General features: G+C 49.3%; 11 protein-coding genes; 7 read left to right on the forward strand and 4 right to left on the reverse strand.

The window, feature by feature from the left end:
• Positions 1 to 1,386: 1,386 nt before the first annotated feature.
• GSBLH_T00003408001 (uncharacterized protein) lies at positions 1,387 to 2,334 on the reverse strand (the record flags this gene model as incomplete). Its single annotated transcript, XM_013042146.1, has 1 exon — positions 1,387 to 2,334. One exon carries the CDS (start codon positions 2,332 to 2,334, stop codon positions 1,387 to 1,389), a length of 948 nt encoding a protein of 315 aa, XP_012897600.1.
• Positions 2,335 to 3,817: 1,483 nt separating this feature from the next.
• Positions 3,818 to 5,545, forward strand: GSBLH_T00003409001 (uncharacterized protein). XM_013042147.1 has 8 exons: positions 3,818 to 3,904; positions 3,934 to 4,005; positions 4,037 to 4,087; positions 4,118 to 4,258; positions 4,287 to 4,575; positions 4,604 to 4,943; positions 4,974 to 5,028; positions 5,059 to 5,545. Exons 5-8 carry the CDS (start codon positions 4,515 to 4,517, stop codon positions 5,530 to 5,532), a joined length of 930 nt encoding a protein of 309 aa, XP_012897601.1. The 5' UTR covers positions 3,818 to 3,904; positions 3,934 to 4,005; positions 4,037 to 4,087; positions 4,118 to 4,258; positions 4,287 to 4,514; the 3' UTR covers positions 5,533 to 5,545.
• Positions 5,546 to 5,617: 72 nt separating this feature from the next.
• GSBLH_T00006641001 (uncharacterized protein) lies at positions 5,618 to 8,014 on the forward strand (the record flags this gene model as incomplete). Its single annotated transcript, XM_013042148.1, has 10 exons — positions 5,618 to 5,674; positions 5,705 to 5,793; positions 5,830 to 6,320; positions 6,355 to 6,617; positions 6,646 to 6,942; positions 6,976 to 7,095; positions 7,125 to 7,622; positions 7,654 to 7,809; positions 7,830 to 7,892; positions 7,922 to 8,014. The coding sequence occupies 10 exons, from the start codon at positions 5,618 to 5,620 to the stop codon at positions 8,012 to 8,014; spliced, it is 2,127 nt and encodes a 708-aa protein (XP_012897602.1).
• A 147-nt stretch (positions 8,015 to 8,161) lies between these two features.
• Positions 8,162 to 8,951, forward strand: GSBLH_T00003410001 (uncharacterized protein). XM_013042149.1 has 4 exons: positions 8,162 to 8,227; positions 8,309 to 8,448; positions 8,480 to 8,824; positions 8,863 to 8,951. Exons 1-4 carry the CDS (start codon positions 8,200 to 8,202, stop codon positions 8,914 to 8,916), a joined length of 567 nt encoding a protein of 188 aa, XP_012897603.1. The 5' UTR covers positions 8,162 to 8,199; the 3' UTR covers positions 8,917 to 8,951.
• A 36-nt stretch (positions 8,952 to 8,987) lies between these two features.
• On the reverse strand, positions 8,988 to 9,169 carry GSBLH_T00003411001 (uncharacterized protein; the record flags this gene model as incomplete). The annotated part of the gene is made up of 2 exons (XM_013042150.1): positions 8,988 to 9,107; positions 9,137 to 9,169. The coding sequence occupies 2 exons, from the start codon at positions 9,167 to 9,169 to the stop codon at positions 8,988 to 8,990; spliced, it is 153 nt and encodes a 50-aa protein (XP_012897604.1).
• Positions 9,170 to 9,993: 824 nt separating this feature from the next.
• On the forward strand, positions 9,994 to 11,019 carry GSBLH_T00003412001 (Succinyl-CoA Synthetase subunit ? (SCS?); the record flags this gene model as incomplete). The annotated part of the gene is made up of 3 exons (XM_013042151.1): positions 9,994 to 10,116; positions 10,152 to 10,268; positions 10,303 to 11,019. The coding sequence occupies 3 exons, from the start codon at positions 9,994 to 9,996 to the stop codon at positions 11,017 to 11,019; spliced, it is 957 nt and encodes a 318-aa protein (XP_012897605.1).
• A 35-nt stretch (positions 11,020 to 11,054) lies between these two features.
• On the reverse strand, positions 11,055 to 12,576 carry GSBLH_T00003413001 (uncharacterized protein; the record flags this gene model as incomplete). XM_013042152.1 has 4 exons in its annotated part: positions 11,055 to 11,981; positions 12,015 to 12,300; positions 12,332 to 12,479; positions 12,510 to 12,576. The coding sequence occupies 4 exons, from the start codon at positions 12,574 to 12,576 to the stop codon at positions 11,094 to 11,096; spliced, it is 1,389 nt and encodes a 462-aa protein (XP_012897606.1). The 3' UTR covers positions 11,055 to 11,093.
• Positions 12,577 to 12,999: 423 nt separating this feature from the next.
• Positions 13,000 to 14,535, forward strand: GSBLH_T00003414001 (uncharacterized protein; the record flags this gene model as incomplete). Its single annotated transcript, XM_013042153.1, has 3 exons — positions 13,000 to 13,194; positions 13,221 to 14,184; positions 14,216 to 14,535. 3 exons carry the CDS (start codon positions 13,000 to 13,002, stop codon positions 14,533 to 14,535), a joined length of 1,479 nt encoding a protein of 492 aa, XP_012897607.1.
• Positions 14,536 to 14,732: 197 nt separating this feature from the next.
• On the forward strand, positions 14,733 to 15,727 carry GSBLH_T00003415001 (uncharacterized protein; the record flags this gene model as incomplete). The annotated part of the gene is made up of 5 exons (XM_013042154.1): positions 14,733 to 14,763; positions 14,798 to 14,858; positions 14,892 to 14,955; positions 14,990 to 15,209; positions 15,243 to 15,727. The coding sequence occupies 5 exons, from the start codon at positions 14,733 to 14,735 to the stop codon at positions 15,725 to 15,727; spliced, it is 861 nt and encodes a 286-aa protein (XP_012897608.1).
• Positions 15,728 to 20,501: 4,774 nt separating this feature from the next.
• Positions 20,502 to 20,915, reverse strand: GSBLH_T00003416001 (uncharacterized protein; the record flags this gene model as incomplete). Its single annotated transcript, XM_013042155.1, has 1 exon — positions 20,502 to 20,915. The coding sequence occupies one exon, from the start codon at positions 20,913 to 20,915 to the stop codon at positions 20,502 to 20,504; it is 414 nt and encodes a 137-aa protein (XP_012897609.1).
• Positions 20,916 to 22,013: 1,098 nt separating this feature from the next.
• GSBLH_T00003417001 (uncharacterized protein) lies at positions 22,014 to 22,791 on the forward strand (the record flags this gene model as incomplete). Its single annotated transcript, XM_013042156.1, has 2 exons — positions 22,014 to 22,141; positions 22,173 to 22,791. The coding sequence occupies 2 exons, from the start codon at positions 22,014 to 22,016 to the stop codon at positions 22,789 to 22,791; spliced, it is 747 nt and encodes a 248-aa protein (XP_012897610.1).
• Positions 22,792 to 22,981: the final 190 nt, after the last annotated feature.

Consider the following 22,981-nt stretch of genomic DNA (forward strand, 5'->3'; position numbering starts at 1 on the left):
TGATAATTAATGCATTTTGGAATCAATGAACTGAGTTAATGTTAACAAATCTATGTTGGAAATAGAAAGCTGATATCTTTGTGTGGATTTCTAAATAATACAGGATACAACGTTGAACAAAACATACTTTTCTCTGGCTGCACTAATCATAGAGTACTTTGGTTAAGGTATTTCCTTGAATAATAAGAAGAGACAAACACAAAATCGATGCTCATTCAAATCATTTGTCAAAGCATTTCACTGAAATACCCTACTCTTTGTTTAAAAGTAATTATTATGTTACAATCCAATTCACTCATTATCAAACTATTCAAAGAAACGTTTGTTTGTATGGCTAATTTCACCAGCAATCAAAACAATTGGCAATTCGTTTGGAACTACAACTCCTAGACAGTTCCATTGTTTGCAATATGTTTCTATAATTAATTGATATTAAAGGTTACATTATACACATAAATCAAATCGAAACATTGAGTGTCATTCACATTTACTCCATTGTTATTTATTATTCTATAAACAAACGCTTATTTGGTACTATCGTCTACAATTCTGTATATATTGTAGATATTGCAATCCACTTGTTTCTAAAATATAGGTTTGTCGAGTATACCGCATTTCTATTGTGAACAACGAACGAAACTCAATAAGCTCAGTTTGGATTATCCATTCTTGCACATTCCTTTGTTCAATCTTAAAATCGAAATCACAAAGGATTGGATCATGCTAGTTAAACAAATCTCGGGTGTGACGATGGAAAAGAGCTTATCGATGATTAGATCCTTAATCAATAACCAATGAACCATAGTAAGGGTTTTGGAACAAAAAAAAGTGGGCATTGATAATACAATGATCATCAAATGAAATGGAATTGAAAGAAATGTGCAGATCCAATACTGGAATCACTTTGTTATATATTAACAAGACCAGCGAGAATAAAAGAAACATCTATTAATGAAATAAAAATACCAAAAAATACTTAATATTGATTTCGCTTTCACTTTCTTGAATGAATCAGGTAGATTGACGTTTTGAAGATTCGGAATATCTATATACCATAATAATTGTACTTTAAAAATACTTTCCAATATCACTGAATGAGGTTCATAGAAACTCCCTCCTTCAGAATATATGGATGTTAGATTTGGAAGATCTACAAAGCAAATCATATAGAATCAATTCATTATTACTTCGCATTGTCAATGAGCATGATTCGTCATATTTTCCCCAAAGTACACACCTACCAAGTTGAATGGATTGTAATGATGGAAGATCTACATCAATCACTTCAATCAAATTCATGCAATACTTTCAATTATTGTTGAAAAAGAGTCTTGAAATGCACCAGTACCCAGTGAAATAAGTTGTAGATTTGGAAGATCTAATCATTCAAATATTCAGTAATACAGCAATACCTCGAATTGCAAAGGAATTAGAATAGAAATTGCCTGATCTGCTTCCAATTATTCCAATTTGAATGGATTGTAATTGTGGTAGATTCTTCAATTCAAAGTCGCCAGCAAAATCACTGAAACTATAATCGCCGATTTCAATCGATTCCAATGATTCACAATTCAATATGTAGAATGATTTCGATTTGTCATCTCCCCAGCTATTCCATTGCTGAGTGAATGAGTTCTGTCCTATTTTGATAGTTTTCAATCGATTCAGTCCATCGATTTTGAATGTTTGTACTGATCTAAAACAATCATTGCCGATTTCGATTGATTCCAAATTGTACAACAATGAAACATCCCAATCAACCAAAGCACAATGGTCAATCAGTTTCAAATGTTTCATTCCGATATTCAGTGGTTTGCTTCCATTTCCTTCGTATTCAATATCACATTCAATTCCATTGTACCATTCACATTCATTTACTAATTTACCATATCGATCATACACTTTTCCAATTCCAAATCGCTTATCATCACACCAATATCCTTCATATTCAATACATCCATTATTATGATAACTCGTTCCATATCCAAATCGTTTCCAATTGATCATTATGCCCTTGTACACCAATATTCCATCATCATCATACATTTCACCATATCCAAATGGAACTCCAATTTTACCTTCTTTTTCTTTTTCTGTCAATATCAATCCTTCAAATCGACTTCCATGATCCAAATCCACGATTCCTTCTTCTACTACTTCTATGGATTGTTCTTCACTATATGAAATAGCACCAATTTGATGATTTCCAAACACTTTCAACACTTTCTGCTCATTGAGCACAAACCCTTGATTCATGAATACTCCATTATTGAATTGCAATACTACACATTCTCTATTACTCAATATGAGTGAAATCCAGCCATTTGGTTTCATTTCTTCATTCACAAATCCATGCACATTATGAATAATAGAACTATCAATATGATAGTTACTAATAGCAGAATTGACAAAATCAGCAATGTTTTGCATCGAAATATGATTCAGTATGGAAGAACGCCATTTTAGTATTTTTTCTTCATAGCTTTTTCTATTTTGCACTATCCTTGTCAATATACATTGGGATCTATAGTATCCTCGGATGTGTATTATGATCAAATACACTACTCATTCAATCTTATCTTTTCTTCCATACTTGTGTTTCGTTGGATTTCAATGACTAATCTATCACTAATATAATCTAAAATATTGTATATAAAAATAAATAGGATGTGTCAGTGTGACGTGCCAAAAACTACCTAGCTTAAATCTATGCTACACCAAGTATTCTCTTGTTTTTTATCACATAAAGAGTAGTACATAAATGTGAGTAAATCAAAATGTTGAATTACTGTTTTCGCTCATCCTTTTGCTCTAAAGATCTTTTTCAACGACACTCTCCCTTTCTTCATCATCCCCTATATACCATTGCTTTCTCTTACACGTGTTATGCCATATTCATTGTGATATTCCTTACACACTGCTTTAGTGATTTTTGTTTTGTCATGTTTTATCTAATGAAGATACCTGCTCCCCGCACTAAATGAGAAATTCCTTAATTCAAGGTTAATCAACAATGGTTCACTAGGTTCTCCATTTCTTGCTCTATTCGGTAAAATATCTTTCATTACACTTTTCTACTGGAAGTATTCCTCTACGTATCCACAGATTATCATTTTCATTGTATTACTTACAATTTTTGATTTCCCCGCGGAGTGTTTTTCTTATGTGTTTTCTTTATTATTCTTAGTTTGTAAGAATGAGTACGAATGGTATTTCATTTTTGTTTTCTATGACATTGCAGAAGTACGAAATCGGGGAAAGGACCTATCATCATGTGAAGGTTCTTCCACCATGGAAACACAGACAGCTGTACCTTTTGAAGTGGTTACTGATCATTGTAGAAAGAAATAAGTAAAGAAACGGGAAATGTCACAAAGATGCGCGTAAAAGAAGAATATAATGTAGAAAACGACCCAGAATGTATAATTTCAATCATTCTGATGACATGTAGATCGGTGTTTGTTCATCTTTTTAAAAGTGGTTATTGCCATTCTTTTACTTATTAGCTTCGGGATTGTATTGTTTTTGTTCTTCTTTTCAATAGATCTTTTTTAATTGGATTGCTCCTTATTTCGTTCCGAAAAGCAGAAAGCTTGACTATCTTAAGCAGCGTCTTATAGATCATTTTTGTAATAATGGGGATTGTACTGTCGATGACTGGAAAACGATAAATTCTATACTGGATAGGGCGCGTGAGACGCTCTGATGGAATATCTTATGTTTGCCTCTTTTTTGTCTGTTTGTTTGATCGAACTGTTGATTCCTGAAATAGACCTTTTTTTGAAAAGGTTCAGATTTCGCGACGCTAGGCCAGATTGTTTTTTCCGGTGAATATCATGTCGAGCTTCGATATTTATCGGTACTATTCTGCTCTTAGAAACCCGTTTTCGGTACATCCATCTTCGTATTTTGATTTCTCTACTGTTATTGTAGATTAGCACTTGCCTGCTTCCTGATTCTTGTTACTCTTCTGATAATTCTTCTTCTGTCACAAATTACAAAACGGTATGTGTACATTTCCTTTTCTATGTTCCAGTTCACATTCTTTCCGTTTTCTCAATCGGAAAAACCTTCTAACACCGAAATAGTTCATGTATTCTTTTGGTCTTACTTCTAGCTTTTGTCCAGAAGAAAACGTGGATGATATTCTTTATCCGTTTGCTGTATCTTCCTTACAAGTACGTTCTGGAAAAGGGTTATTCCCAGAATTCACGCCCTTATCAAGAAGATCGTTATTGTGCTATAGGGAAATTCAATGGTTCTTCTTTTTTTACTTTTTAATGTAGATGATAGTGACATTTCGTTTTATGCAGTTTTTGATGGCCACGGCGGGTCTTTCTGTTCCCAGTATTAGTTGTGCAATTGGTTTTACCACTTGGTTTTGTGCCGAACATTTGCATCACTCCATCGCGAAGTCCATCAACGACTCTCCCTACAAGAGCTCCCTTCCAAAGCGATCCTCGTCCGACTCCTCACCCGCTCCCGGCAAAATCCCTGCCAGCTTTCTTCGCGAGATGGACATAATCAACGGCTTCCAGCTCTGCGATCGCTCCTACCGCGACGTCTCCATTCGAGGTAGTTTTTCGCCCTCTCTGCTCTCCAGACGACGGCTCCACGGTCGTGTCTGTTTTTCTCCACAAGGCACGGAGGCAGCTGATCACCGCGCACGTCGGCGACGCGCGCGCCGCGCTCATCTCCCTCCACGACTCCTTCAATCTCACCGCGGACCACAAGCCGAGCAATCCCAGCGAGAAGGAGCGCGTCGAGCTGCTCGGCGGACGCATCATCAACTACGGCGTGCTCCGCGTGCAGGGCGTCCTCGCGGTGACCCGCGCGCTGGGAGACTTCTCGCTGCGGCCGTTCGTGAGCAACGTGCCGACGGTGAGCTGCTTCGCGCTGCAGGGCGACGAGTGCTTCGTGGTGCTGGCGTCGGACGGGCTGTGGTAGGGAGAGCGGGCGAGGTGAGAGCGAAGGGACGTGCTGGAGCACGGAGAAGTGGCGGAGCTGCTGCGCGAAGGCGTGAGAGAGGTAGGAAAGGAGGGAGGAAGTGAGGGGTAGGGGAAGTCGCTGAAGGAGTGCGCGGAGAAACTGGCGGAGGAAGCGGTGCGGAGACGGTCGATGGATAATATCACGGTGATGGTGGTGGATCTGCGAGGCGAGGACTGCGCGTTTGGGAGGAATGAGCGAGATGGGAAAGAGAGCGAAGGCGAGAGTGAAAGTGAAAGTGAAAACGAAAGTGACAGCGAGAGTGAAAGTGAAAACGAATGTGATAGTGAAAGTCAGAGCGATAGTGAAAGCGATAGCGATAAAGGAAAGGGAAAAAAGGAAAAGAATGGCAAAAGGAAAACAAAGAGTCAAAAGAAGGATGAGAGGGAACGAACGAATAAAAGGAAGGATGTTCCGAAGAATCCGAAGGAAAAGACACAAAGAAATAGCAAGAGCGGGAAGGAAGAGCGGTTGAAACTATTTGATCGGTTTTTGAAAGAGAGCATTGAAGCGATCGAGCAGACGATTGAAAAGATTGAGAGCTAATTAGTTTACTTTTTTTCGCTTTGTGCTAACACATTTTGGTTTAAATTGTTGAAGACTTGGAGAAATCGGCTTCTGAAATAGAAACATGAACCAGGAACGAAACGAACTTGTAGAATCCGAAGCCGATGCTCTTCTTGAATGGGTTAGCTAAAATCATTTGATTCTATTCTAGGTCAATTCGTGCCCGTCTGTCAGGCGAACTTATTCGCAATTCCTTGATTTGAGGGACGGAATCTCTATTTCCATGATTTTGAATGACATGTATGTTTGGTTTATGTAAATCTCTTATGCATGTAGTGATCCAACAAATTTTAATCTAACACCGGTAGATCGTTCCTTTCTTTCCGATGAAGACGCTTTGGAAAATTTAAAGAACATCATTCGCGCGATCGTACATTATTATGACAAAACGAGAGGATGGGAGCTCGAATCAAATATCGCCCTGAGCTCCATCTTTCTCAAGTTGCTCTTTTCTTTTCGATTGATACGCAGCAATGACCCGGAGCCACTGGTTCTGATCATTCGATGGGTAATCACAACCATCCTTTTCTCCGAGAAGAAAAGGCAATATATCACCACAATTCTCTCGCTCAGCTCCGAAACGCAATTTTACTTGCAGTGTATCATAGAGACCGTCATGAATGCATTCCCTCAGGACAGTGCGAACTCCTCTGCCCTTTCAGAAATGCACACGATTTTAGAGGAATCTTCCATTTCTCTGGGCAACGATGACGCCTCCTTTTCGATTCTCGAAAACTCCCGAATGGAACTTCGCCATCGCTTCGAAGGTTCTTCTTTTATGCAAAACAGCATAACGATCAGAAGAAATCCAGCAGTTAGAATCCAAATTACTCCAACTTCAGCAGCAGTTGTCGTGCGAAAAAGAAGAATCCGAGTCGTTGCGACGTCAACGAGACGACCTCCAGAAAGAAGTGGGGAAACTGGAGTCGGAGCTGCGAGATCAGCGGCAGATCGTGAAAGGATTGGAGGGGAACGAAAGGAGATTGAGCTTGAAGGCGGAAGAAGTGAACTCCAAATCCAACGAGGAAATTCGATCGCTGAAAGAATCGAATGAGCAACTCAGCGTAGGCGGAAAGAAAGGGTGCGAAGTAGATCAAACTGGAATTGTATTCGTCTGAAAATGAGCGATATCTCCAGGAAATCGAGTTTTTGAAGAAGAGCAAAGAGAATGAAATGGCGCAGCACTCCGTTTGGACCGATCGATCGACTCACATCCAGATGAATTTGAAGAAGCTGGAGGACGAAAAGCGAAAGCTGGAGAACGAGGTGGAAATCCTCACCTCTGAAAAGGAATACCTGCAGAAATCGGCCGAGAAGGTGAATACGCTGCAATCCCGCTTGGAAGCTTTGAAGGAAATGGAGTCAAGGTACCAGGAGCTCAAGCAGGAAGTGAGCATCGATTTATTGTCCTTATTTTTATAGCATGAAGAGCTTCAGAGCCAATTCTCTGCCCGCCAAATCTTCGTTCAGGACGAGATTTCGAGAGAGGAACTCAAGCGGCTTCGCGAAGACAACGGAGCGCTCCGCGGCAAACTGGAGGCCGTAGAGATCGCGTGCTTGCTGAACGATAGACCTCGCTCGAGCAGGAGGATCTCCAGAAGCAGTTGCAGCAGCTGCGCAGCGAAAACTCGCAGCTACGAGAACGTTCGTTTTGCTGCTTCTTCTTCTCATCCACAGAGCTCAAGAGCGTCATGCGAAGCATGGAAGTGAGTCCAGCGCCCGCAGTCGCCAGCGACGGCGCGAGTCTGCAGTCGATGATGAGTCCGAACGAGCAGGACGCGGAGACGAAGGCGAAGATTCGCCGGTACATCGTGGAAAACAGCGACTTGCGATTGCAATTGCAGAGAGAGCGGCAACAGCATGAAGAGAGTTTGAAGGGAAAGGAACTGGAATACGAACAGAGCAAAGTGACGCTGCAGGAGGAGTTTTCGAAGAAACTGGCGGAGAACCGCGAGTTGAGGGGGGCGATGGAGGAGAAGGAGCGGGACATCGCGGGGAAAAGCGAGGTGATCGCGGACCTGCGCGAAGTCGTGATATCCCAGAAGGAAATGATAGCAAAACAAGAGACGGTGCGATGATGGCCGGATGGCTGATGGATAGGCGATTGCGGAGAAAGAGAAAGAGCTTGGAGAATGGAAAGAGCGATTTGATGGGCTTTCGAAGACGTGCGATGAATTGAAACGGAAATGCGACGCGTTTGAAGCGCAAGCAGAGGAAGATCGAAGGAAGAGGAGACAAATATCCTTGAATAGAGCGGTAGGGGTGCTTAACGAAAGGTGGAAATCGATAAACGAGTGATTCAGAGAGAAAGAGAAGTCATGATGGGCAATTTGTTTCAGGTGGGAATGAGCTGTGGGTTTGAGGGTAGAAAGGGAACGAGATGTATACGCGGGTGAAGAAGAAGATATTGCAGGAATCGAAACCGGTTCAGTTTTTGAAGAAATCAACACTGTATCAGTAGTGCTGTAGTTCTTTTATCTCTTTTGTACTTTGAGCTGGTTTGTTCGAATCGCAACATGAGAGAAAAGATAAGGATTCGCTTGAAAATGCTCTTCCTTGAAGATAAAAGAACAGTTACTCCCTGTTTCCGGATTCTGCCGTGAACCACAAAAAGGGAGAAAAAGGAATAATAATCGAGTCTCTACAATGGTTACCTGTGCTCATCATAGAAATTGTAAGTTTAGCGAACTGAGTTCGAGGAGCTATTCTTCACTGTGATTTCATCTCAAGTGTTTGTGTGCTAATCAGTTTCTAGATCGTTTGACTTTCAGCACTCCTCGTCGCCCCTTCGAGCGCGAGCGTTTGGACCAGGAACTCCGTATTTGCGGAGAGTTCGGTCTGCGCTGCAAGCGTGAGATCTGGCGTGTGCAGCTGGTGCTTGCCAAGATCCGCAAGGTATTATTTCGTGCATATTTCTAATGCAAAGGCTGCTCGTGAATTGCTGACTCTTCCTGAGGATGATCCTCGCAGAATCTTCCAGGGAGCTGCCATCATTCGCCGCATGGCTCGTCTGGGACTCGTCTCTGAGGAGGAGATGAAGTTGGACATGATTCTGGAGCTGTCGACTTCCAAGCTGATGGACCGCAGACTGCAGACCCGTGTGTTCAAGCTGGGCCTTGCCAAGTCGATCCACCACGCTCGTGTGCTGATCAAGCAGCGCCACATCCGTGTTGGCCAGCAGGTGGTGAACGCTCCTTCGTTCATGGTTCATGTGGATTCGGAGAAGCACATCCAGTTCGCTGAGAACTCTCCTTATGGAGGCGGTCGTCCTGTAAGAAGCTTTGTGTGAGGAAAATTGCTAATGTGTAGGGACGTGTGGCCAGAAAGCACCACAAGAACGATAAGGCGGAGGCTGAGGAATAAAGGGTGGAAATTGTAGAGCTCATGTTGTTGTTGCTGCTGTTTTTTCATCAACAAACACAGACACAAGCACTCTAGTTTTTAACAAAGGCCCAGTCGGCGTGGATTTGCTGACCCAGAATCGAGCTACCTTCCAGGTTTTTAATGGCATTTTGAGCGTCTTCGAAGGTCTCATACTCCACCAAAGCGTAGCCCTGCGATCGAGAAAGGGGAGAGAAAGTACCTTGATGAATCCGGTACGACGATCCACGTTCATATGGAAATTCTTGACTGTTCCATACTCCGCGCACACGTCGAGCAGGTCTTCCTCTTGTGCTTCTTCGTGGATGTTTGTTAGGAAAATAATCCACCCCTCAATCGCTATGTTTCAGGGATTTCACAAAGGAATACAAGGGCAGGGTCCCGTTCCCGATGTTTCGATTTTGTCGTAGCGTCCCGCGCGTCCCTCTGTGCGGTTTCCATTATTGGACGACCCAGTACCGAAAATTCCTCGTCCCTTTTCTATTCGGCTTACAAACATAAATTCTGCACGCACCTGCATCGAATGAAGCACCGTTTTCTACCTACATGTAAAACGCGTTCCTCAAACCAAATACGTTCATGCTGTTTTATATATACAAATATTCAATTCTAAACGATGTTAGTGCGTTACAAATTCCATTAAAAATCACTTCCTACTTGCTGAAATTGACTTTTGCCTTTTTGAAAATATGCTCAAATAACCGCGGTAGACTTGCTTTGAACATGGTATACGGCGAAATGACATTGTCAGATGACTAGACTCGATTATGAAACTCCAAAAACCGTAAAGAAATCCTATCCCGGCGATTAAAGTAAATTTGGTTATAATTATGCTTGCAGTCGATTGCTATTTCTACAATCCATCTTTTTGATATGAAATCTTTTGCATGGATGACAAACTGTTTTTCCAAGTATTCTCGGGAGTGGAAGATACGAGCACTCTTGTTTATTCCTTCTATCCATCACACAGAATGAGTGGATTTGATTGATCAAACCATCTTTTGCACAATAGTAGAAACGTGGAATTATAGTCAAAATCCAACAAAATCAATTAGTTCAATGCTTTCGTCCGTTTCTAAAGTATCGCGTATTGGATTATCCGTTGCTCGTGCCAGCAGCACTGCGCGTGTGTGGATTGACAAGAATACCAAGGTAATCGGCCAGGGTATCACTGGAAAGAATGTGAGCATTGTCTTTTTGGTTGCCTGATGCTGTAGGGTACGTTCCACACGCAGCAGGCTATTGAGTACGGAACCAAGATGGTTGGTGGAGTAAATCCCAAGAAGGCTGGTAGCACTCACTTGGGTCTGCCTATTTTCGCAAGTGTGGAGGAGGTAGAATGTTTGAATCGCTAAACTATCTTTCTAGGCCAAGAAGGCTACGAATGCTGACGCTACCGTCATTTACGTGCCTCCTAGTGGTGCTGCTTCCGCAATTCTGGAGGCTGTTGCTGCTGAGATCCCTCTGATCGTGTGCATCACGGAGGGAATTCCCCAGCACGACATGCTCCGCGTGAAGGACATCATGAAGAGCCAGTCGAAGTCTCGTCTGATCGGTCCGAACTGCCCGGGTATCATCAAGCCCGGTGAGTGCAAGATCGGCATCATGCCCGGCTACATCCACAAGAAGGGTAAGATCGGTGTGGTGTCCCGCTCTGGCACGCTGACGTACGAGGCGGTGGCGCAGACGACGAAGTACGGTCTGGGTCAGTCGACGGTGGTGGGCATCGGCGGCGATCCGTTCAACGGTACGAACTTCATCGACTGTCTGGAGCGCTTCACGAACGATCCGCAGACGGAGGGCATCGTGATGATCGGCGAGATCGGCGGCACGGCGGAGGAGGACGCTGCGGAGTGGCTGAAGCAGTACGGAGACCCGTCCAAGCCGGTGGTGGGATTCATTGCCGGACGCACGGCGCCGCCGGGTCGCCGCATGGGACACGCGGGAGCGATCATTTCGGGAGGAAAGGGAACGGCGAAGGCGAAGATGGAGGCGATGACTGCGGTGGGAATCAAGGTGGTGGACACCCCGGCGCAGATCGGAGAGGCGATTTATGGACTGATGAAGGCGGCAGGCAAGGCGTAAATTTGACGTGATGGGATGTTTGTGACAAACAGAAAAGTGGTTCGATCGTTCATAGGATTCACAGCGTTATTTCCTTATTCCTTTTTCTCAGCTTCCTTCTCTTCTCTCTCCTTGGCTTCCTTCTCTTCCCTTTCTTTAGCCTCTTTCTCCTCTCTTTCTTTAGCCTCTCTTTCCTCCCTTTCCTTCTGCTCCATCAATCGCTTCTTCATCGGGATCGAGAAGTCGGGCTGCCCCGTGATGTTCACCACGCGCTCGTAGGTGCGTCCGAAGGGATACAGCGTGCGCGGCGAGTTGTCCGTCAGCGTCTTGATGGGGATGTACACGCTGCGATTGTTGCACACGCCCACCGTGAAGCCCGTGTACCCCGCCATCATTCCGTGCACCACGTTCTCCGCGAGCAGCAAGCACTGGATCGAGTCGAACGCGTTCGCGCGCACGCTCCGGATCATATACGACGGATCGATGTACTTCACCGACACGTTCATCTTCTCGGGATTCGTCTCCTCGTTCGCGAAGTAGTCAATCACCAGCTTCTTCAGGTACAGCCCCACGTCCGGGAATCGCTTGTTTCCGCTGGCGTCGGTGGACCCATCGCCCTGCAGTCCGGGGATCTCGATGCCCTCCGACGTGACCACCACGCAGTGGTGCTGCCTCTCCAAGCAGCGCCGAATGTACGGCAGAATTCCGTACTGGTCATCGTACAGATCCACGTCCACTTCCGGAATCAAGCACAGATCCACGTCGTGGCTCGCGAGCGTCGCGTAGGCGGCGATGAACCCGGCTTCGCGCCCCATCAGCTTCACGATTCCCACGCCGTACTCGCAACTCATTGCTTCCACTAACGCGCTGTTAATCGCGTTGGTGCACTCCTGGACCGCCGTCTCGAAGCCGAAAGAACGGTCCACCATCGCGATATCGTTATCGATCGTCTTCGGAATGCCGCCGATCGAAATCGCGAGATGCTGCGCCGGTCAGCCCATCGAGGCGAAACCTACTCGCTTCTGGATCTCGTGGAAGAGAACGTTCGCGCCGCGATGCGTTCCGTCGCCTCCGACCACGTAGATTTGATTGACTTCGTAGCGAAGACACCATTCGATGATCTTGTCTGCATCAAATCCGCCACGCGCGGACTGGAGGAATGTTCCACCCTGGTGGTGGATTTTATCGACCAGTTCGGGGGTTAGAATCACCATGTTTGACTCGGGCTCTTCCAAGGCCTTCGCAAAGCCGCCATAGCCGTTCATGATTCCGTAGATGCGGTTCACGCCGTAAAGACGCGTTCTAGAATAAACGAGCGAAGATCGATATGTACAGAGTCACGACGATCTCGCGGATAATGTTGTTCAAGCCGGGACAAATGCCTCCGCACGTCACGATAACGGCACCAACTTCCTCCTTCTTGTACCACAACTTCTTCCGTGCACCTGCTCGCAGATAAGCCGTGATAATGGGAGAAGTGGCTACAGGTTACCAGCAACCAGCACCCCCACATTCTGTTCGCAACAGATCTGCGATAACGCAACTGTTGTCCGTTTGATATTCGTTGTACCTAGACATGAACGCTCGCCCCGTAAAATCACAATTCACCCGCGATTCCCACGTTAGTACGGATATTCTCGATGGACCCAGACTCCTCCGAGATCGTCGACATGTGGGGGACTGTGACAAGACGAATTGCACTGACAGGATAGTTTTCCAAGATGACAGTGTTCTCAAACTCGGGTTTACTTCGACCTAGCTGTTTGTAGCTCATTCAAAACAAAGATATGACTTAAGGTGCCAAGATTCGAGACTATTTTTCCAATCATGCCCCCATCCAGAAGCTTCTATGCTCTCGAATCTTCTTTCTCGTTTTTCGAGTCGTGGAGGGCGTGCGATATGGCTGCTGCGTTCCTCGCCGATAGTTCTTTCTCGTCGACCCTTTTCGGTGATAGGGAGGTGTAACGATGACGATACGATTTATGCGCTGAGTTCGGGTATATGTACGCAGTCTATCATTGTCCCCTAGGACCGCTTGTCAAATCAGGCGTGGCAGTGATTCGTGTGTCGGGGAGCAACGCGTTTGATGCAATCAAACAGATGACATCGGAGCAATGTTCATTCCCTACGCCTCGCCAAGCTTCTCTCCGTTCGATTCTCGATAGTCAAACAAAAGAAGTGATCGACAAGGGCTTAGTTCTGTGTTTTAACAAAGGCGCAAGGTAATGCATCGTTTTCCCCTCTCTCTCAGTTTTACCGACGAGGACGTCGTCGAATTCCACGTCCACGGCAGTCCCGCCGTGGTGAACGCCACGCTTCGCTCTCTGTCGCACATCCCCTATTTCCGCGTGGCGGAACCCGGCGAATTTACAAAGCGCGCGTTTCTGAACGGGAAGATGTCCTTTCTGGAGGTGGAGGCGCTCGCCGACCTGCTGAACGCCGAGACGGAGACGCAGCGGCAGCAGGCGATACACGGACTCAGCGGCGAGCTCTCTGCGCTCTGCTGGAAGTGGCGATCGCAGCTCATGCACAGCTTGGCTCATGCGGAAACGATCCTGGAGTTCGCGGACGACATGGACGAGGAGTCGGTTTTGCTGGCGGACGCGACGCGGCAGCTCGGCTCGATTCGCGACTCCATGCAGCAGCTGCTTCGCGGATTTCGCCGAAGCCAGCTGGTGAAGGAGGGCATCCGAGTCACGCTGTTCGGTCCTCCCAACGTGGGGAAATCGTCCCTGCTGAACGTTCTGACGGGTTCGGAGGAGGCGATCGTGTCGGCAATTCCCGGCACGACACGCGATGTGCTGAAAGTGGATCTGGACTTGGAGGGATGGAAAGTGATCCTACAGGACACTGCGGGGCTGCACGACTCCGAGGAAGTGGTAGAAAGGGAAGGAATGAATCGGGCGAGGGCGGCCGTGGCGGAGAGCTCGGTTCGCATGGTGGTTGTCGATGTTGCGCGCGATGCGAAGGAAAATGTGGAAAGCATGATGCGGGAGATCGAGGGAAAGGGAGAGGCGGAACGAAAAGGAAAAATGGGAGAATCGTGTTTGGAGGGAAAAGAAAACACGAAAAAAAGTCAGTTGGAGGGAGAAGTTTTGGTGGTGCTGAACAAAAGCGATTTGGTCAGCAAAGAGCAAGTGGAGGAGGTGCGGGAGTTTGTGCTGAATAAATATCCGTTCGTTCAGAGTAAGTGTGGGAGCATGATGATTTGATGTAGATGTTCTTTCCATCTCGTGCAAGCAAAAGCAGGGAATTGAAGCAGTGCTAACTGCGTTGAAAGAGGTGGTGGGGAGAGTAGCGCACGAGAACACAGAGGGAGATCACAGTCAGCTGATCACGCGTGAGCGTCAGCGAAATTGCTTGGAGCAATGTATATCGAGCATTGATCGCTGTATGGAGCTGTCGGAAGAGGATTTGGTGGACTTGGAGGCAGAAGAGTTGCGCTATTGTTTGAAGTCGCTTTCTCGGTTGACGGGTGAAGTAGACGTGGAGGAGATTCTGGATATCGTGTTTTCCGAGTTTTGCATAGGAAAATAGTGTGATCTAAATTTGTTTGTTCTTCTCACAGAAGTGATAAGGAGAGTGTTGCGAACCAGAAGAGCGGAAAAAATCAAAGAATTGGAAATCAAGTTTGAATGTGAAAAAGGAGCAAAATAGTGTCTTTTACCACAGCCGATTATCTTTCATAATTCGATCAGCGCCCATCTCTATTCCGTTTCTCAGCGTTTCATCCGATGAGCACAGCGGTTCGTACTTATTTTTCTGGTATTCTTCCGTTTTGGAGAATGTGATGATCTAGGTCGAAGAGTACGATACATAGACAACCAGTTCAACCTGGATCTAACGTACATTACTGACAAGTGGGTTCTTTTATGAATCGCTGATGGCTGTAGAATTATAGCTATGGGCTATCCTTCAAGGAGTCTGGAAAGTCTGTACCGTAACAATATAGCTGATGTACTTGCTCGTTCAGGATGCATGATGTTTTTAGGTTGCAAAATTACTAGATAAGAAACATGGGAAGCACTACCTGATTTTCAATCTTAGCTGCCGTCAATATGACTATACTCCATTTGGAAACCGTGTGATTGATTGCGGTTGGGCGGATCACCACTCGCCCCCAGTCGCTCTAATGTGGGCCATCTACGCGTTTATCGATTTATGGATCGCAGTAGACAGCCAGAACGTGATCGCAGCGCATTGCCTAGCTGGTAGGCCAGCGTGTCTCACCGCGTGATTTCCAGGAAAGGGCCGCACGGGAATCGTCATCTGCTGCACTCTGCTGATGCAGGGCGCGTTCACGAAGCTGCAGGCGAAGACGACCACGGAGTACGTGAATGCCGCGGTGAACTATTTCCGCGAAAAACGCGGGGACGGCGTGGAAAACCCCGACCAGATCAAGTTCATCCGTGACTTTCTGGTGAGCTCGGACACGATCGGCGCGGACAACAAGCTGCAGTTCGACGCGAAGCTGCAGCCGTCGCTGTTCCTGGGGAGTTTGATTCTGTACAACGTGCCGGTGGGGAAGGGCGCGGCGGTGGAGCTGAGTCTGGTGGTGTATCTGAAGTGCCGCAGCGACTGGAACGTGGTGTACAACTCGGCGTGGAGCTACTCGCCGCTGCCGTGCTACGACGCGTACCAGTCGGAGATCATCATCGACGTACGCTCGAGGGCGGCGCTGGAGCGTAGATCAACGTGCCCGCGCGCGGCGATCTGCTGTTCATGCTGAAGGACGCGAAGCACGAGGTGCTGCACTTCTCCGTGAACACCACGCAGGTGCCCTGCTGCACGACCTCCGTGCTCACCTCGCTCTACTTCGGGAAGAACACCGTCTCCATCGCCAAGACCTGCAATCTCCCGCTCACCCAGTCCTTCGGCGCGCAGCTCGTCTGCCTCGACGCGCACTGCTTGTCCCTCCTCGCTCCTCTCCTCACTCCCAGCGCCAACTACGACCGCTCCCAGCGCCTCCAGGCCATCCACGCGATCTCCATGAAGGCCATCGAGGAGGACCGCTCGCGCCGCAACACGCTCCTCGAGATCCGCAGCATCTACACCGACGACCGCAAGATCCTCTCCTCCATCCAATACCGCGACCTCCTCAATCTCAACCTCGAGATCTTCTCCCAGTCCTCCTGCGAGCCCCTCCCCGACGCCTCCCAGCAGCCCCCCGCGGTGAAAACGCCCCCCGTCTGCTCCGTTCTCCCCACCGTCAGCGAGGCTTCTCCGCGCAGCGCCGACCGCTCCCCGCTGTCCATCGACCCGTCCATTTCGCCGGTCCACTCGCCGGAGGTGCGGTCGCCGTAGGGCCGGGCGGGCGTGTGGAGCGTAGAAAGGACGTCGTGGTGGTGCGACGACGCGCGCCGTCGCAGTACGTGGACCCCTCGCACGACAACTTCAAGCAGCGATTCGCCACCATGCGGCAGATCTCGCTGTCCTACGGCGGCGATTCCTGCTCCACCAAGGACTTGTCGCTCGAGCTGCCCCACCAGAAGGAGAAAAAGGGGAAACAGAGGCTGCTCACCGCTCTGGAGAAGGAGATCTTGTCGCGGGAAGGTGCTGCTTGGCTCGGCGTTTCACGTAGACATCGCGTTCGCGCTGTGCGGAATGGAGGACCAAGAGATTCGGATCGGAGAAACCGAGGAAACCGGAGAAACCGGAGAAACGGTGAGGCAGCCGGCGGACGATTCGGCTTTGGTGCATTTAATCGCGGAACATCCGACGCTGGCGCTGCACGCGTCGTCGCAGACGATCCAAACCAAAGTGTTCGGCTTCGTGTACGACAAACGCGTCTGGAAGCCGCGGCTGCTCGTCCTCACCGACGCCATGCTGCTGGTGCTGAAGCGTCCCGACGACCACTACCTCAAAAACCGGATCGTCTTCAAGGAGTCCGGTCTCGCGATCGCGGTGCCTCAGAAAAAGCCGGTATTTCTGGACCTCCTCGATAACACGCAGGACGAGCCGTGGGTGGCGCAGTTCCTGGACAAGTCGCAGCTGGGCGTGCTGCTGTCGGTGCGGTTCAACAGCTTCAGCGACATGATGACGGTGATCGGGGTTTCGCGGCACCTCAGCGGGTACCCCGACTTCAAGCCGTCGATCCCCGCGGACTGCTCGGACCCGCAGTTCTTCCGCGACGTGGTCTCGCTGCTCTATCTCTACGCGCCGCAGCGTCTGGGCGAGGCCGCGTCGATCTACGCGCAGTACGGCGCGGATCCCGCGGGGTACGCGAGCTGGGTGGGTTCGGAGTTCGGTCTGAACGCGTCGGTGTGCCACAATCTGCACATCCCGAACGCCGTGGAGGAGGTGGAGGACGTGATCACGCCGCAGAACGAGATCATGGCGAGCGAGATCTACCTGCGGCCGCAGTACATCGAGTGCCGCGAGATCCCGCGGGAAGTGAGCGAGGTGGTGTATCAGTTCCAGCAGCGGATGAAGGAGGACGTGTACGGAAGGCTCGTGCAGGTCTGCCAGTTCTCCTATCCCTCGCCCCAGCCGCTCGTGCGGGCGATCGTCGATCTGTACAGCGAGGAGTGGGCGAGGGTGTTCGATCGAAACCCGTTCGCGTTCTTGAAGGCGATCCGAGAGAGTAAAATGTATCGGCCGGAGAGCTATACGAATCGGTCGTATAAGAAGCCTCGAAACCCAGTGGAAAGGGTGGATAAGATGGAAACCATTCGTGAATAATGTATGTCTGTGTTTTAATGTGGAGGTGTTTGTTAGAATTAAGATGGAGGACGATCTCAAAGAACAGGAAAAGTTCTTTATGAATGGTGGCGTTCCCTCGGTGGAAATTATTCGCGAGGGAGCCGAAAAGAACAAATCGGCGAAGGAACAATCCAAAGGGAACAAAACAGTGCTTCCTCCAGTGTCACCCGTGGGGACGATCCAGGAGCATCGTGTCGTGAGAGAAAAGAGGGATGTTGTGATTACTCCCGTGGAGCACGGTTTTCCGCAAGCTGAGGTGATAGACGTATGCTGTTGGAATGTGATTTTGAATGTAGACGAGAAAAATGAAGGGTGGAAAGAAATCGCTTTTCAAACAGTCCAGGGAGCAGAAGAATGCGAAGAGTGCGGTTGAAATTAAACGTCAGGAGGAGCCCACGCTCGTTTCTCCTGCCATTCCGCGTCGTTCGCCTCCCACGGCTCTTGCGACTACGCCTAATGCAGATAATTCTATTGAAGGAATGAGTGGAATTCACGACGAAGTGATGTCTATGATATCGAACATGAGTGCCGAAGAAATGCAAGAAACGCTGCAATCCTTCCTATCGTCCATGCAGAACCCAAACACGCTGCAGCTCCTACAAAACCGAATCGCCCGTTCTTCCGCCAACCCACTTCCTCAGCATCAAGAGCTTCCTGTCGACGAGAAGGCTTCTTCTGCCGTACGTACCGCGCAGACATCGCGTTCTACGCCTCTCAATCCGATCGACGACGACGAGAAGGAAGCACGTCGCATCGCGAACGAAATCGATTACTCCACGATTCTCTCCGAAGCCGACCTCGCTGCCGCCGTTCAAAAGCTTCCTCTCTCCGAACAGCGCAAATTAGAATGGACAACCCCCACTCAACCCTCATCATCATCATCATCATCATCATCGGAGCCTCGCTTCCATTTCGACGGCTATCTCCTCTCCGCGTCCGACTCGGCCCAAATCAGCCTCTACTCCGGTCTCTACAACCACGGCCAGAACGCCGACCTGCCCGGCTACACGCTCTCCGAGCTGCTTTTGCTCTCTCGCAGCCACGTCCACGGCCAGCGCGTCCTCGCTCTGAAGTGCCTTTTCAATCTCCTGCGTCGCCGATCGCTCGCCCGCATCGCTCACCAGGCGCTCACTCCGTCTCTTCTCCCGGTTTCTCTGCTTCGCGTCCTCGTTCTGCTGCTCGAGCGGCGACGCACGGGAGAAGAAGTCTTTCTCGCGCTGCGCTGCCTCGAGGAGCTCGCCTCCACGCAGGACGAGTTTCGACGGTTTCTCCTGTTGAATCTGACGTTCCACGGGTACGAGCAGGCGAATCTGCCAGACCCGGACGCTTTGCGATTTGAAAGCGACGACAAAAACGAAGACGAAGATGACGACGAAGATGACCAATCCGATGCACAGAAAGGGGGAAACCGAGATCCCTTCCGACGGAGAAACTGTGGAAACCTGTTCACGATGCTGGACGAATGCGACTTGGTTTCCACGCTCTTCGCGTGCATCGCCGAGTACCGCGAGATTCCCGCGGTTCTGAACCCTGCCTTGAGCGTGCTGCGCGTGCTGGTCGAGAACGACAAGCGCTTCAGCGAGCGGATTCTGCGCTCGGACGCGTTCTACGCGTCGCTAGAGCAGCTGGCATCGACGCTTCTGGACCCGTCCATTCTGCCGGTTTCCCCGCTTCGCCCGCAGCCCTGCGACGCGGCCGATTCGTCGCCGTCGCTGCGCCTTTTCTACTTCGAGAACCACGCGCAGACCGCGTTCTGCTCCTCGCTGCACTTCCTCTCGCTTCTCGAGGCGCTGGTGCGCCATTCCCGCGGGAACGCGCTGCACCTCTTCCACTCGTCGATCCTCCCGCGGCTAAAGCAGTGGCTGCTCTTCTTCGACGGCGGCGCTGCGGTACCCGCGGGGACGCGCTGCGAGCTGAACGCGGTTTTGGAGGGCGTGCTGAGCGTGTGGCGGCTGTTCGTGATGTACGGGATCGATTTGGAGAGCGTGGACGCGTTCCTCCCGCAGCTGCTGCGCATCAGCCAGTTCGCGTTGCCCGCGCCGCAGAGCTTGGCGTGGTCGTTCTTCGAGGCGTCGGTGCGGGCGAAGCGCGGCGCGTCGAGCGCGTATTTCGTGGAGTTCTGCAACACGCTCGTGCAGCTGGTCGTCGAGATGCTGCAGCGCAGCGAGACGCCGGGTCTCGTGCGCACCGCCGCCGTGCATTTCATCGCGTCCTACGTGGAGGTCGTCAACGAGGAGCGCGAGGCCTGGCAGGACGCCGACGATCTCATGGAAAGCTTGCAGCGCCAGGTGACCCAGCTCGGATTCCTCGTGTTTGGTACCGAGGATTCTGAGGATTCTGAGGATTCTGAGGACGTCGAGGACGCACAAACAGGGAAACGGGGAAACCGGGTACACGCAGAGAAGGGAGAAACCGCCCCCGCGGGGCGCGCGTCGGGCTGGTTCGACGGGGTGTTTGCCGCGCAGTGGGCCGTGGAATCGGAGTGGCGCGCGCGCTCGCGTCTTCCCAACGTACCTCTATTTCTTCTTCTTCTCCCCTCACCCCCAGTTCCTCTCCTCCCCCGCGGGACGCTCCCTGGTCGATCCCACCGCGTCGCCGCCGGCGTTCTCCCCCGCGGAACTCCGCTTCCTGGCTCGTTCAGACTCGGCTCTTGCAGCTGCGCGTCTTTCTCTGCAGGGCGTTCAGAACTGCTTCGCCTTCGCCGCGCTGCTTCGCGCGCCGCGCTGGGCCGCGCGTCTGCGCCGCCTCGCCGCCCGCCCCGCCTGGCGCCGCCTGCGCGCGCCGCACTCCCCCGCGCTCACCTACCTTCCCCGCGGGTTTGCGCTCGCCCAGGCCGTCGCCGTGCGCCTCCTCACCGCGGTTCTGCCCCTCACCGATGAGCACCGCGGGGAGGTCTGGCGCGCGGGGTGGCGCGTGGCGCGGCAGCTGCTGCCGGGAGACGAGTTCCCCGCGGTGGAGCTGGTGGTGCAGGGATTGCTGGATCCCCCCGCGGTGAAGCGGTTCTGCGAGGGACGCGGCGCGCAGGCGGCGTGTGCGGTGGACCTGGATGTCGTCACGCAGCTGCTGGTGCAGGAGGTCGGGGAGGGCGCGCTGGTGGAGCACTCGCAGGCATTGCATCGCGATGATCTCGATGCCAGACAGTCGCTCCGCCTGCTGCCCTTCCGCATCCCGCCGTCGCTTCCGCTGCTCCCGCAGTGGTTTTTGATGCCCTTCATGCGTCTGCGCTTCCGAAAAATCGGGGAAACGGGGAAACCCTTCACCGTACAGAACGAGAAACAGGCCGTCGCGCTGCTGGAATTCGTCCGCGAACTCGAAACTGCCGCCGAGTCCCCGCTCGACCCGCGGGAAAAGCCGCTGCGATGCTATGCGGCATTGCACGTCTGTCTCGCGGGGAACGCGATTGTGCTGTCTCCCGCGGTGAACGATGCGCTGAACGCGCTGCTGGCGGTTTATCTGGAGTTTGATCCGCGATGGGATGCAGAATCGGGTTTGAATGATTCGGAGGAGTCAGAAGAACACGCTGACTTCGTGGATTCCAAAAAAACGGACGAGATCGCAGGATTCAAGGAATCGGCGGGGAATGCGTGCAAATGTCGAAAACACGACGATTGCATTCGTAGAATGAGCGAAATGGTGCCGAAATCCGAGCTTCTCGACTTCTTAGATCGGTGTTGCCGATGTGTATCCGAGGAATACTATTTCTGCCCTCTCGTGCTGCGCGTTCTCTTGCTGTTTCTTTCTCCGTGCAGAGATTGGAATCAGCGCGTGTTGTTGCTGAACTTCTTCTTCGATCATTCGTTGGCGGGAATGTTGCTCGAAGCCGATTTCCAGAGTCTGCAGAACGGAGAAGTGGCTCAGAAAGTGGAGGAAGGTGATATCCTATCCGCTCTGAAGCTGGCGATGGAACGAGTGGAGGGAGAGGGATGTGTGTGGGAAGAGAAAGAAGAAATGATGGAAATGTACATACGCTATTTAGAACAAGCTACAGCGCAAGGTAGTACCAAGAAGCATGTTTTGGTGATAAATCACATGGTTGTGGAGTTACTGCACTATGTTAAATCCAAATATCCTCGATATCGCTTCTATGAACGAGAACTTTGCCGCATCGCTCCCTTTATGAATTTTGGAAGTCTACTTGAGTGATTTCGCTTATTTTCCTCATCTCTGTTTGTTATACCCATTATTTGTAGTAATTGATAAGAAATATTGTTATATAAGGTAACCGCGAATTTTTGGAAAAAGTGGCATATTAGATAAAAAGCCGATTTAACTATCATTCGTTAGGATTATTCCATAAAATTCTATTAAAAAGAATGAAATATGAACATATAAACCAGTTGGACAAGCATAATGAAGAGAGTTCTGATTATAGTACCGATCAGGTGATATGTCCCATGGACTATATTCAAGACCCTCTAACATTTACAGACCCCCTTCAATGGTACGAGATATTGAGTTTATTTCTATCTAAGGGACGCTGACCTATGTGATCGATATGTTGGTATTGAATTGGATTCCCTCAGTACCCAAGGAAACTCTATTAATAGCGATTCTATTAGAATACTGGATCAGGAGTTGGAGAGCAGTTCCCTTCTTCCAGTAAAGTCTTCACTCCACGATTCTTTTCACTCTCGCAAAAAGAGAAGTCATGCAAAGTCCTCCTATCCCACCAAGTCACAGTTGAAAAAATGTAGTAATAAGGTGTACAATCCGTTTTTTGGCTGTTTCATGTCACCCATTCCTTGCAAAGTTGTATCGCATAATAAGTCCGGCGTTGCTATTTCATCCGATTCAAACATTTCACAAACCGGAATCCAAAAGGATATCATCACTAGTATCAAAGAAATATTCGAATGTCCTATGGATTTGAAGGTTATAGTTCATATCCCGCCCATGTACACTACTCGGAAGCGATGGACCTTGCAGCAAGAACTAGAACTGCTCCGCCTATCTAAGCAGTATAATATGGACTGGAAACTAGTATCACAGAGTTGGCTCTTGTTAAGGTACGTTATCTATAGATATGTCAACCCATTTTTCACCAACAGAATGCTACACCTATTACAATACGTATTTGGTACAGAGTATTAATCTTGGCTACTGGTCCAAAAGGGAGGTTCTAAAGCTCCTGGAAATGTATCAGTTGAAGAAAACGCAGAGCGAACTTTTGAATTGTTTGAAGGACCATGACCAATTTCAGATTTCCTCTATGATAGATATCTTAAAGACAGTTGACATGCCATTATAATTTTGCTTTCTGATTTGCATTTTCTTAGTTTTT

This window comes from Blastocystis hominis, assembly GCF_000151665.1.
Source record: "Blastocystis hominis, Singapore isolate B (sub-type 7) whole genome shotgun sequence assembly, scaffold_3".
NCBI lineage: Eukaryota > Bigyra > Opalinata > Blastocystidae > Blastocystis > Blastocystis hominis.